The 10,921-nt window shown below is 65.7% G+C and overlaps 1 protein-coding gene across 1 annotated transcript; it reads left to right on the forward strand.

The window, feature by feature from the left end:
- The first annotated feature begins 66 nt into the window (after positions 1–66).
- RRP12 (ribosomal RNA processing 12 homolog) lies at positions 67–10,889 on the forward strand. Its single transcript, XM_083844016.1, has 34 exons — positions 67–623; positions 1,076–1,314; positions 1,406–1,489; positions 1,693–1,769; positions 1,899–2,004; positions 2,107–2,223; positions 2,339–2,477; positions 2,792–2,919; positions 3,260–3,358; positions 3,438–3,529; positions 3,601–3,712; positions 3,850–3,947; positions 4,073–4,187; positions 4,269–4,411; positions 4,619–4,740; positions 4,872–4,936; positions 5,048–5,210; positions 5,330–5,484; positions 6,132–6,199; positions 6,397–6,490; positions 6,652–6,810; positions 6,890–6,970; positions 7,044–7,149; positions 7,284–7,391; positions 7,470–7,627; positions 7,938–8,029; positions 8,141–8,296; positions 8,472–8,644; positions 8,767–8,883; positions 9,139–9,188; positions 9,443–9,521; positions 9,840–9,907; positions 10,246–10,328; positions 10,540–10,889. Exons 1-34 carry the CDS (start codon positions 428–430, stop codon positions 10,640–10,642), a joined length of 3,945 nt encoding a protein of 1,314 aa, XP_083700142.1. The 5' UTR covers positions 67–427; the 3' UTR covers positions 10,643–10,889.
- The last annotated feature ends 32 nt before the right edge of the window (positions 10,890–10,921 follow it).

Genomic DNA, 10,921 nt, shown 5'->3' on the forward strand with positions numbered 1-10,921 from the left:
CGGTGACGTCAGCGCGCCGTAATGCCGCGCGGCGCGGCGCGCTGCGGGCCGTAGTGACGCGAATAGCGGCGCACTTCAAATCCTCCCTGCGGCGGAGGGCGGTGCGGCTGCGGGTTGTAGGGGGGTGAGAGGGGAATGTAGACCTCGGGCAACACACGAGGAGCTCCTCAGGGCGCGGAGCTGCCCGTGTTTCCTCCCCCAGTACAGCGGCGTCACGCGGCGCCCTTTGCCTACGCCACCAACTTAGGTCACCCATCCAAGCCCCAACCGGGGATGATCCTGCTTAGCTTCCCGCACGCCCCTCGCAGAGCCGGCAGCCCCGACCAAAGAGACCACAAAGGTCGCCCATCCAAGCCGCAGCCGGGCGCGACCCTGCTTAGCTTCCCGCACGCGGCCCGCACAGGCGGTAACCGCGCTCTCCCTCAAAATGGCGGCGGGCGCCGGAAGCGGAAGCGCGGCGGGGCGGCACGCGGCGCGGGGCAGCATGGCGCGGTGCGGGCGGCTGCGGGCCGGGGCCGCCGCCAAGCTGCGGCGCTGGCGGAAGGGGCACAGCAGCGACTGCAACCCCGAGACCCGCCGGCACCGCCTGGCCGCCAGGAGCCGCTTCTGCAGCCGGCCCGCCGGTGAGCGCAGAGCACGGGCATGGGCACCGGGGGGGTACCGGGAGGGCACCGGCACCGGGGGTACTGGCACCGGGGGGTACCGGGAGGACACCGGGACCGGGGGGGGCACCGGGAGAGCGGTGGGGGTGCTACGGGGACCGTGGGGGCACTGCCGGGACCAGGGGTGTTGCTGGGACCCGGGGGGGCACCGGGACCGGGAGGCACCGGGAAGGGACCGGAGGGGTGCTGAAGGGACCCGGGGGGCCCCGCCGGGACCCGGTGGGACCGGGGGGTACCGGGAGGGTGGGGGGGGACGTGCAGGGTGAGCTGCATAGGGCCTCCGGGGTGGGAGGAGGAGGATGAAGATGAGGAAAATGAGGAGGAGGAAGACGATGATGATGAAGATGAGGATGAAGGAGGTGTGGGGCACGGTTGTACCGGCCTGACCCTCCGCCCGTGCCGTCTCCCGGCAGAGAAGAGCACCCTGACGGTGGACGCGGTGAAGCTGCACAATGAGCTGCAGTCGGGGTCCCTGCGCTCGGGGTGGCCGGGGGGCAGCGCGGTGCCGCTGCCCATGGAGGAGGAGGAGGATGGCGAGGCCGCCACGGAGAGGTCCTCGGGCACCTTCCTGAGCGGGCTGAGCGACTGCACCAACGTCACCTTCAGCAAGGTGCAGCGCTTCTGGGAGTCCAGCTCCGCCGCTCACAAGGAGGTACTGGGAGACACTGGGCTGGGTGCGGGGGTCCCCGGGGGGATCCCGTTACACCGAGGGCGCCGACCGGCTCCCCTTGGTGCTGTGACAGATCTGTGCGGTGCTGGCGGCCGTGACGGAGGTGATCCGCTCGCGGGGGGGAAAGGAGACGGAGACGGAGTACTTTGCTGCGCTGGTGAGTGGCCGCCGCGGGGAGCAGGCACAACGGGAGCTGCTGCTGGCAGCCTGGGTGCGCTGCCAGGGGTGCCGTGCTCCCGTCAGATGCACCGGGCATCCTTCTCCTGCCGAGGTGCTGTCGGGCTGCTCCTGGCTTCTCTGTCCCCTTCTCCAAGGCTTTGGGAAGGGCTGTGTCAGTGCAAACCCTATCTCTGTTCTCAGATGACCACGCTGGAGGCAGTGGACACCCCGGAGTCGCTGGCTGCTGTGGCCTACCTGCTCAACCTCGTCCTGAAGCGGTGAGTCGCCGGCAGAGGAGTGGGGAGAGCTGCCCCTGTCCTGGCAGAGGGCTGGCACTGTCCCCCCTCGCCAGGCCGGGTGCGTGGTTCCCTGTGTGCCTGCCTACCCTGCGTCCCTTCCCCCTGCAGGGTCCCCAGCCCGGTGCTCATAAAGAAGTTTTCGGACACCTCCAAAGCCTTCATGGGCATCGTGTCCTCGCAGGCCTGCAGCGGCTCCACCTCTGCCCTGCGATGGGTGAGTAACGGAGAGGCAGGCAGCAGCGCCAGCTCTGCGGGGCTAGGCAGGCAGTGAGGGGGTCTCTGAGGGGTGGTGCTGATGTTCCTGCCCCTCCTGTAGATCCTGTCCTGCCTGGCCACGCTGCTGCGCAAGCAGGACTTGGCAGCCTGGAGCTACCCTGTCACCCTCCAGGTCTATCACGGCTTGCTGAGCTTCTGCGTTCACACCAAGCCCAAGGTGAGTCCCCAGCGCCCTGGGCTGTGCCCGTGCTGCCTCCTGGGCTCATTTTGGGGGCTGGCTGTGCTTGTGGTGCCCAGGGTTCCTACACACCTCCATTCAAACCGTTCCCCAGGTTCGGAAAGCAGCTCAGTACGGCGTGGGCTCTGTCCTGAGAGGCAGCGAGTTCATGTTCGGAGACGCAGCCCCTGAGCATCACCCTGCGGCACCCTCCACTGCTAAGTTCTGTGTGCAAGAGATTGAAAAAGCCGGAGGTACGGGGCGCTGGGGCAGGGGTTTGTGGCTGAGAACGAGGGCCCTGCAGCATGCGAGAACGGGGACTGGAAGGGAACGGCACAGTGCGCAGCGCTGCAGGTTGCTGTGAGAGGAGCTGCGGGGGGTGTGAGATGACGTTGGGATGTTCAAGGTGTTTGCAGAGCCCTCTATCTGTTCTGTTCTTCTCAGAAGTGTTTGGGAGGGATATCAGTTCACCCCACCCACGTCTATGGCTCAGCCCCAGCTCTGCTGTGGGGTCCCTGCATTGGGCAGAGCTGTGGTCACAAGCACGGGTGCTGCTCCGCTCCCCCAGGTGCCAAGGAGGCCACCACCACCCTGCACGTCCTGACCCTGCTGCGGGACATGCTGCCCTGCTTCCCTGCGGCCGCGGTGAAGACCTGCTGCGAGACCCTGCTCAGAGTCATGACCCTCAGCCACGTGGTGAGTGTCCCTCTGTCCTTGTGCCCGCAGCCGTGCCAGGCTGCCGGGACAACCCCAATCCCAGTCCCAGCTCTACCAGCTTGGCCCTGGAGGGGCTCAGACTCCCCTGGCTGTTGGCTGGGGAGCTGCAGGACCTGGAAATGCAGGATCTGAGCGTGGAGCACCCCAGGGAGAGATGGTGCTTGCTGGCATGGCTGCTGTGGAGGAGGGAGGCCATCAGCGGGAAGGCCTATGGGAGATGGGGCTTTCTTGTAGGGCTGGGTAGGGCAGGGCCCATTTTGGGGTAGGGGCACAAAGGGTCTTCCATGGAGCTGCCTTTCCTGACCCTGTGTCCTTGCAGCTGGTGACCGCGTGCGCCATGCAGGCCTTCTACAGCCTCTTCAGCGCCCAGCCCAGCACCTCCTGCCTGCCGGCCGAGCTTAACGCCCAGATCATCACCGTGAGCGCGGGGTGCTGCGGCGGGGAGGGACAGGGCTGCTGTCACCTCCACCCTTCCCACCGCCCCTCTGCTCCCCCAGGCGCTGTACGACTACGTGCCCAGCGCCAGCGACCTGCAGCCGCTGCTCACCTGGCTGTCCACCATGGAGAGGGCGCACGTCAACCTGGGCAGGTCGGGAGAGGCCGGGGCTGGGCAGGGGAGAGGCCAGGCTCCGTCTCACCAGCCTCCTGTCCTTCCCCCAGGCTGCAGAAGGACCTGTGCTGGGCTCACCTGCCCCGTCTCTTCTCGGCTGCCATGAACTGCTTCCTGTCCCCGCACTCGCAGGTGGTGTCAGCTGCAGCACAGACCCTCGAGGTACCGACTGGGAGTCCCTCTCCCAGCCTGCCTTCCTGGGTGGCAAGCTGCCCTGGTCCTTGCTGGTGGCCAGGCTGGGGTCTCTGCCTGGGGCTGGCCCGTCGCAGCCCACCACCGGCCCATTTTTTGCCCTGCAGGACCTCCTGACCGAGTGCGTGGCTCCCCACATGGATGAGTTGGGCACTGTCACCGCGTCTGCCCCAGCCCCTGCCTCCTACCTCTGCAAGATGTTCAGGTGGGGGCAGTGGGGTGTGGGAGAGGCCGTCCCTCGGCTCCAGCCGCTGCCTGGTCCCCAGCGGGGGCTGGCAGGCCGGGTGGCACGGTGCTGCGTGCGTCCCCATCGCTGTCCCTTCCCTCCAGGTCGGTGGAGGACGGCCTGACGTACCGTTTCCACGCGGCGTGGGACGAGGTGCTGCAGGTGCTGGAGATTTTCTTCGAGTCGTGTGGGAAGCAGTGCCACCCCATCATGAGGAAGGTGAGCGGCGAGGCGGGGAGGCTGTGCGGGGTCAGCCAGCCTCCGCGGCTCCTCGGTCACCCTCCTGCCCTGTCCCCGCAGTGCCTCCAGTCGCTGTGTGACCTGCGTCTCTCCCCGCACTTCCCCTACACGGCTGAAGTGGACCAGGCGGTGGGGGCCGCCGTGGGTGCCATGGGCCCTGAGGTGCTGCTGGAAGCCGTGCCCCTGCAGATCGACGGCAAGGAGTGAGCGCAGCCCCCGGCAGTGGGAAACAAGCCTGCCTTCCCCTTAGCCAGGGCCTGGGGGCCCCACGTCTGCTGGTTTCCGGCCCCCCTGCCTCCCCGCGGTGCTGAGCCTCCTTGTGGGCACAAGCTCTGGGGCCGTGCCCCGTGGCCAGGGGCTGGTGCTGGCAGCACCCCGTGCTCCCCCTCACCTCTGCGCTCCCTCCCTAGGGAGAATCTGGATTTCCCCCGCAGCTGGCTGCTGCCCGTGCTGCGGGACTACGTGCAGGGCGCGCGGCTCGGCTTCTTCACCAGCTACTTCCTGCCCTTAGCAGCCACCCTCAAGAGCAGAGGTGAGGAGGGGCGGCGTGGAGGGGCTGCAGGGGTGCAGTGCTGGGTGCTCTGCAGGACCTCCGTTCCTTGGGGGCAGAGCAGGGCTCTGCCTCCTCTGCTGCTCTGCTCATCTCTCCCTTTTCTTTTGCAGCCCTGGAATTTTCCCAGGCCGGGAAGAGCCTGGAGTCCAAGATCTACGACACGCTGCAGTGGCAGGTAACAGGGGGTGCTCGCCCCCCCCTGCCGTGGCATATCCACGGTGCCAGGCTGGGCGGTGGCGTCCTGGACAAAGGCTGCCGGCCTCCCTCTCCTTCCCGTGCCTTCCAGGTCTGGAGCCTGCTGCCCGGCTTCTGCACCCACCCCATGGACGTGGTGGGGGCCTTCAAGGGGCTGGCCCGCACCCTGGGCATGGCCATCAGCGAGCGCCCGGACCTCCGCCCCACCGTGTGCCAGGCCCTGCGCACCCTCATCCACCGGGGCTGCGAGACAGGTCGGGTGGGCTCTGGTGGGGTAACGGGGGGGTCCCTGTCCCCTGCAGCGACCCGGTGAGGGCAGCTGTGGGGTCTGACGGCCCCGCTGATCCGCACCCCCCTGTCCTTCGCGCCCCAGATGCGGAGCGAGCAGAAGTGGGTCGCTTTGCCAAAAACTTCCTGCCCATCCTGTTCAACGTGTACAGCCAGCCCGAGGAGGACGGCAGCAGCAGTACTCAGCGCCGCTCCGTGCTGGACACCGTGCGTGCTTACCTGACCATCACCGACCCGCAGGTGAGGGGCACGGGGACCTCGTGGTTTCCCTCATTTCATGGGGTAAGGGGGGGAGGCTCTGCTGGCCGTGGGCTAAAAGCTCCCAGCCGGTCCCATTCTGGTGGGTGCATGACTTGAGAGGACGGTAGGAAGCAAGCTGGGCGGAGAGCAGTCCCTTCTCTTCCCTGATGGGAAAGGATCCCTTTTCTGGTCAGGGGTCTGGAATTTCCCAGTCTTGTAACTACACCTGGAGCACCAAGCGTGAGCCCTTCGTGGGTTTGTCTGGCTCTTTTTAGACCCACTCATGCTTCTGGTCTCCATGAGGTCTTGTGCAGCGTTTACCCAGCGGATAGCACGTGCTATTAAAAAAAATAAAAATAAAACTCCATTCAGTTCTGAGCCTGCTCCTGGGCTGTGCCGGAGCCTGCCCGAGCTGTTGTGTTGCCAGCTTGCCCGCGAAGCCGCAGGGTGCTCACACAGCAGCTGCTGCAGGCCCTCAGGTCGGCCAGCTCCCCGAGGCTGCCGCAGAGCCCACAGCAGGGCAGTGGGTGCAGCAGCGGAGGGATGGGGCCAGGGCCCTGATGCGGTGCGGGTGGGGGCTGCGCTCCTGAGCCCCGGTGCTCGTGGGGAGCAGGAGGGAGAGTCCTGACTGCGTGCCTGCCCTGCAGATGGTGTGCGGGTTCCTGCAGAAAGCCAGCGAGAAGCTGACCAGTCCTGAGAGCTCAGAGTTTGCCAGGTAACACCCGGGGACTGGTGCTATGGGGGGAAGCTGCCAGCTCCCTCACGCTGAGCAGCACTGGGGACACCCAAGCTGTCCTCTGTAGGACGTGCCACTCTCGTGCATCGAATGGGACTCGAAACCAGAGTCCCAGCTTGGTCGGGGAGCGCTGGTGACCCTGCAGTTACCTACCTGCTCGTCCCTCTCTGCTCCAGGCTCTCCCTCCTGGATCTGGTGGTGGCAATGGCACCCTACGCTGACGAGCAGTCGCTGGGCTCCCTGTACAGCACCATCCAGCCTTCCCTCCAGGTCAGTCTGCTCCCAGCCCCAGCAGGCACGGGGTGCAGGGGGCACCTTCTGCTTGCTTCCATCTCGCAGCTGTGCTGCAGGACGGGTGCGCAGCGTGGGTGCCGCGGTGATGCCGTGCCAAGGGGCCACGCTGACGGCGGTGCCGCTGGCTGCCCCCGCAGAGCAAGGAGCGCAGCATGCAGAAGAAGGCGTACAGGGTGCTGGAGGAGGTGTGTGCCGCTCCCCATGCCCCCTGCCAGGCCTTCGTCCGCTCGCACCTGGAGGATCTGCAGGCAGTGCTGCTGGACTCGCTCAAGAGCGCGGCATCCCCGGCCAAGAGGGTGAGAGCGAGGGCTGCTGCGGGCAGGGGATGGGGCTGCGTCCCTAAGTCTAATGGCATCGGGCTGTTTCTCTCCCCAGCCCCGGCTGAAGTGCCTGTTCCACATCGTGAAGCAGCTCTCGGCTGAGCACGAGCCCTTCGTTACAGCCCTGGTCCCGGAGGTGAGCGTGGGACCCGGGGGCTTGCGGCCGTGGTGGGTGGGCGCAGGGCTGTGACCCGCCTCCGTGTCTCCAGGTCATCCTGTGCACCAAGGAGGTGTCGGCGGGGGCCCGCAAGAACGCCTTCGTGCTGCTGGTGGAGATGGGGAACGCCTTCATCCGCTTCGGGCCCACTCCCCAAGGTGAGCGGCTGCCTTGGCCCCACGGCTGCTCTGACCCGCGCCTGGCCCCGATGCTGATCTCTCCCTGGCTGAAACGGGCCAGAAGGGCTGTGGGGCACGAGACGAGCAGCTCCTGAGTTCCTCCGCTCTCGCAGAGGCCATGGAGCGGTTCCTGCTCCTGGTGTACGCAGGGCTCACGGGCTCGGTCACCATGATCAGCTGCACCGTGCTGGCGCTCACCCGCCTCTTCTTCGAGTTTAAAGGTGAGCGGGGACGGGGTGCGGGGCGCGGCGGGGCCGGGCGGCGGGCCGGGCACGGGCTGAGCCCTGCTGCGCTCGCAGATCACATGGGGCTGAGCGTGGTGGAGCAGCTCCTGCAGAACGTCTGCCTGCTGCTGGGCTCCCGCACGCGCGACGTGGTGAAGGCCGCCCTGGGCTTCCTCAAGGTCGTGCTGCTGCTGGTCGACACCAAGCTGCTGGCCAAGCACGTCCAGACCATGGTGAGAGCTCAGCGTGGGGTGGTACAGCTGGAGCTGCCTTGCCCCTGGTGCCTTGGGGACAGTGGGGGTGTCCCCAGCTGTGCCCTGCTCCTGCCTGGGAGCCGAGGGGCACAGCCTTGGTCCCGGTGGCAGAGAGAAGGCTCCTCGCCCAAATATTGGCGTGGATTTGCCAGAGACCCCCCACAAACCAAGCAGGGAGACCTCCCTGCAGCCCTGCCTGCGGCACAAGCGGGTGCAGGGAGATGGCAGGAAGGTGCAGGAGGAGGGCAGGAGGCTGGGGGGCTCTGATCTCAGGGGTCTGTGCTGGCAGCTGGAAGCTGTGGGGGGCCTCTCGGATGACATGAGGCGCCACTTCCGCATGAAGCTGCGAAACCTCTTCACCAAGTTCATCCGCAAGTTCGGGTGAGTCGGGCGCGCTGCGGCTCCTGGGGCAGTGGGAGAGCTCCCGGGAAGCGGTACGGGAGGCCTGGGTGCCGCACCGCGGGCGCTGAGGGCTCTCTGTGCTCCCCGCAGCTTCGAGCTGGTGCAGGGGCTGCTGCCAGCCGACTACCACAAGGTGCTGGTGAACATCCGCAAGGCTGAAGCCCGCAGCCGCAAGCAGCGAGCCCTGAGGCAGGCGGCTGCAGAGACGGAGGAGGAGGAGGCACCTGCCCAGCCCAGGGGAGACAGGTAGAGATGGGCTGGGGGTGAATTAGAAGCAGCCCCAACACGGGGCCTGGTGCTGGACCTGCTCGGCCGATGCCTCTGGAGATGCTCAGGCATTAGGATTACTGTGCTGTGGGGCAGGCTGGGGTCTGCACCCCAGCTTCGTCCATCTCCATCGTCCTCTGTGCCTTGTGCCCAGCATGGAGGAGATCCTGGCAGACTCAGAGGACTCGGAGGAGGAAGAGGAGGAACGGCAGCGAGGCAAGGCGCGGAAGAAGCAAGCACGGCAGAAGGGGCAGGCATGGCTGAAAGAAGGGGAAGAGGATGAGCCCCTCAACTTCCTGGACCCCAATGTGTCCCAGCGGGTGCTGGGTGAGGAGCAGAGCCTTTGGGGTGGATGGGGCAAGGGGTGGTGCAATGCACAGGGACCCTGGGGTATGGCTGCTGTGGAAGTCGGCCCTTCCCCAGGCACTGACCCATGGCTCTATGTGCAGCCACCGAGCCAGCCCCCAAGAGATCCAGAAAAGTGAGCCACGACTTCCAGGTGTCCGAGGACGGGCGCCTGATCATCCATGATGAGGAGGAGGAGATGGAGGATGATGGAGCTAAAGGTACTCTCTGGGATGGCAGAGACTATGCTCGACCTGCTCTGGCACTCCGTATGTTTTTTTTTTTTGATCCTGCCTGTGCATTCTTGGAAGTTTGGGGTAACATGGGTGGAAGCATCCTTCATTGTTGAGGGGGTGACTGGGAGGAACACGGCTGCCCGTGCTGTTTGGCAGGGGCTCCCTGCCCTGGAGGCTGACACGGTGCAGGGGCTCCCCTGTGCCTGTGCCCTGCGCTGACCCCCTTGTCTCGTGCCGTAGGTGTGGACGAGGAGGTGGCGGACGTGCTGCAAGAAGTGGGCCTTCGCACTGTGAGTGTGGGGCGCGTGGTCCCGGGGAGACAGGGGGTGCCTGAGTTGCGGCTCTGCCCGAGAGGCCAGAGGGAACACAGGGCACACACCAGCTGCTCGGAGGGGATAGGAGGCTGGCTTGGGACAGGGGATGTGCGTGGGGGTTGTGGAAAGTCCGTGGACCCCTGTGGGAGGAAGCAGAAGGTTGTGGGTCCGTGGGGGGCAGCGCTGTAAGGACAAGCCAGCTGCAGGGACCCCGTGTCCTCCTCCTGCAGAAGAAGAGCCAGAAGCGTCGGTTCAGAGAGGAGGCAGACGATGAGGAACCAGAGGCTGGGAGCTACCCTCAGTACAGAGGTAATTGCGCGTCACGGTACAGAGTACTGAGTACACAGTACACATACGTCTCAGTACAGAGGTAATTGCCTGTGCCTGCTCTGCAGGGGCCAAAACCATGTACCCTCCGTGCTGGGCTGCTCCACGCCAGCTGGAGCAGAGGTCTTTGCTCATGTGAAGTTGTCACGGTTCTGTGCTGCTCTCCTGCCCTCGCACTCAGGAGCAGGAGGCAGAAGCAGGAACAGCTCCCCCAGCCCTGGTTTATCCCAGTGTGGGAGCTGGGGAGGGGGAGCCAGGCCCTGGCAGACCCTTCCAACACACACGCTGCTTCTTTTCCAGCTGGAGGCTCAGGGATCCACCGGCAGCTGGGCAAGGAGCCAGCCTTCGGTGCAGAGTACAGATCCAAGGTGAGGGTCCCGGGGTGGCAGGGCCTGGGGAGGGATGCCTTGGGCTCTGCTGGGGCAGGATTGCTGCTGGCCTGGGGGCAGGAAGCGCTGGGGGCATCTCTGCTCCAAGAGGAGCTGCCAGCACATGGTACCTCTAAAAATCTTGGCCCTCGCTGTGGCCGGTTCCTGCTCAGCACTCAAGGCAGGTGCCTGGTGCTGCAGCATCACCTGGGTGGGGGATCAGTCCCAGGGGCTATGCAGTGTAGTCTTTGGGGTGACCGTGTGCCAGGGTTGTCCAGAAGGAGACGTATGCATCTCCCTTTGTGCTTCATCTTCTTCCATGTCGATATCTCCCACAGAAAGGCAAAGGCGACGTGAAGAAGAAGGGCCAGCTCGACCCCTATGCCTACATCCCCCTGAACAGGGCCAGGCTCAACAAAAGGTGGGGCTGGCCGGGAAGGGCACAGGGGGGGGAGTGGGGTCAAACCTGGGCCTGATGCTGCTCATTGTCATTTTTTGTGGGTCTGGGGGCTCCCTGCCAGCCTCTGTGCTGTTCCTCGCAGAGCTTGGAGCAACCTTGTGCCAGCATGCAAAGGGGCTGGCTGTGCCCTGTGCCCACGTTAACACGGCCACGGGCCGATTTCTTCCTCCAGGAAACAGGCGAAAATGCAGGGCCAGTTCAAGGGCCTGGTGAAGGGCGCCCAGCGCGGGGCCAAGGCCGGCCGCAAGAGCCACCTGAAGAACCGGCGCCCCTGAGGAGCCTCGGAGGCTCTGCCTGCACCTGCCCAAGGCCTGATAACACCCTGTGACATAGAGGAGCTGTGCGACAGGGACTCTGTGAGTGGAGGCTCCTTGGGAAGCCACCTCTATGGACTCGCGGCCTGAGCCCTGCCCTGGAGGAAGCTGCTGGGTTGCCTGGTGCAGGTGTGTGTGTGTGCGCGTGTGTGTGTGAGAGCAAGTAATGTAATGAACTCCCTGTACTGATAAACACCCCTTGTTCACACCCAGCCTTGATTTCTCTCCTCCTTCCTGCGA

Source organism: Anser anser (genome assembly GCF_964211835.1).
Source record: "Anser anser genome assembly, chromosome: 7".
Lineage (NCBI taxonomy): Eukaryota > Metazoa > Chordata > Aves > Anseriformes > Anatidae > Anser > Anser anser.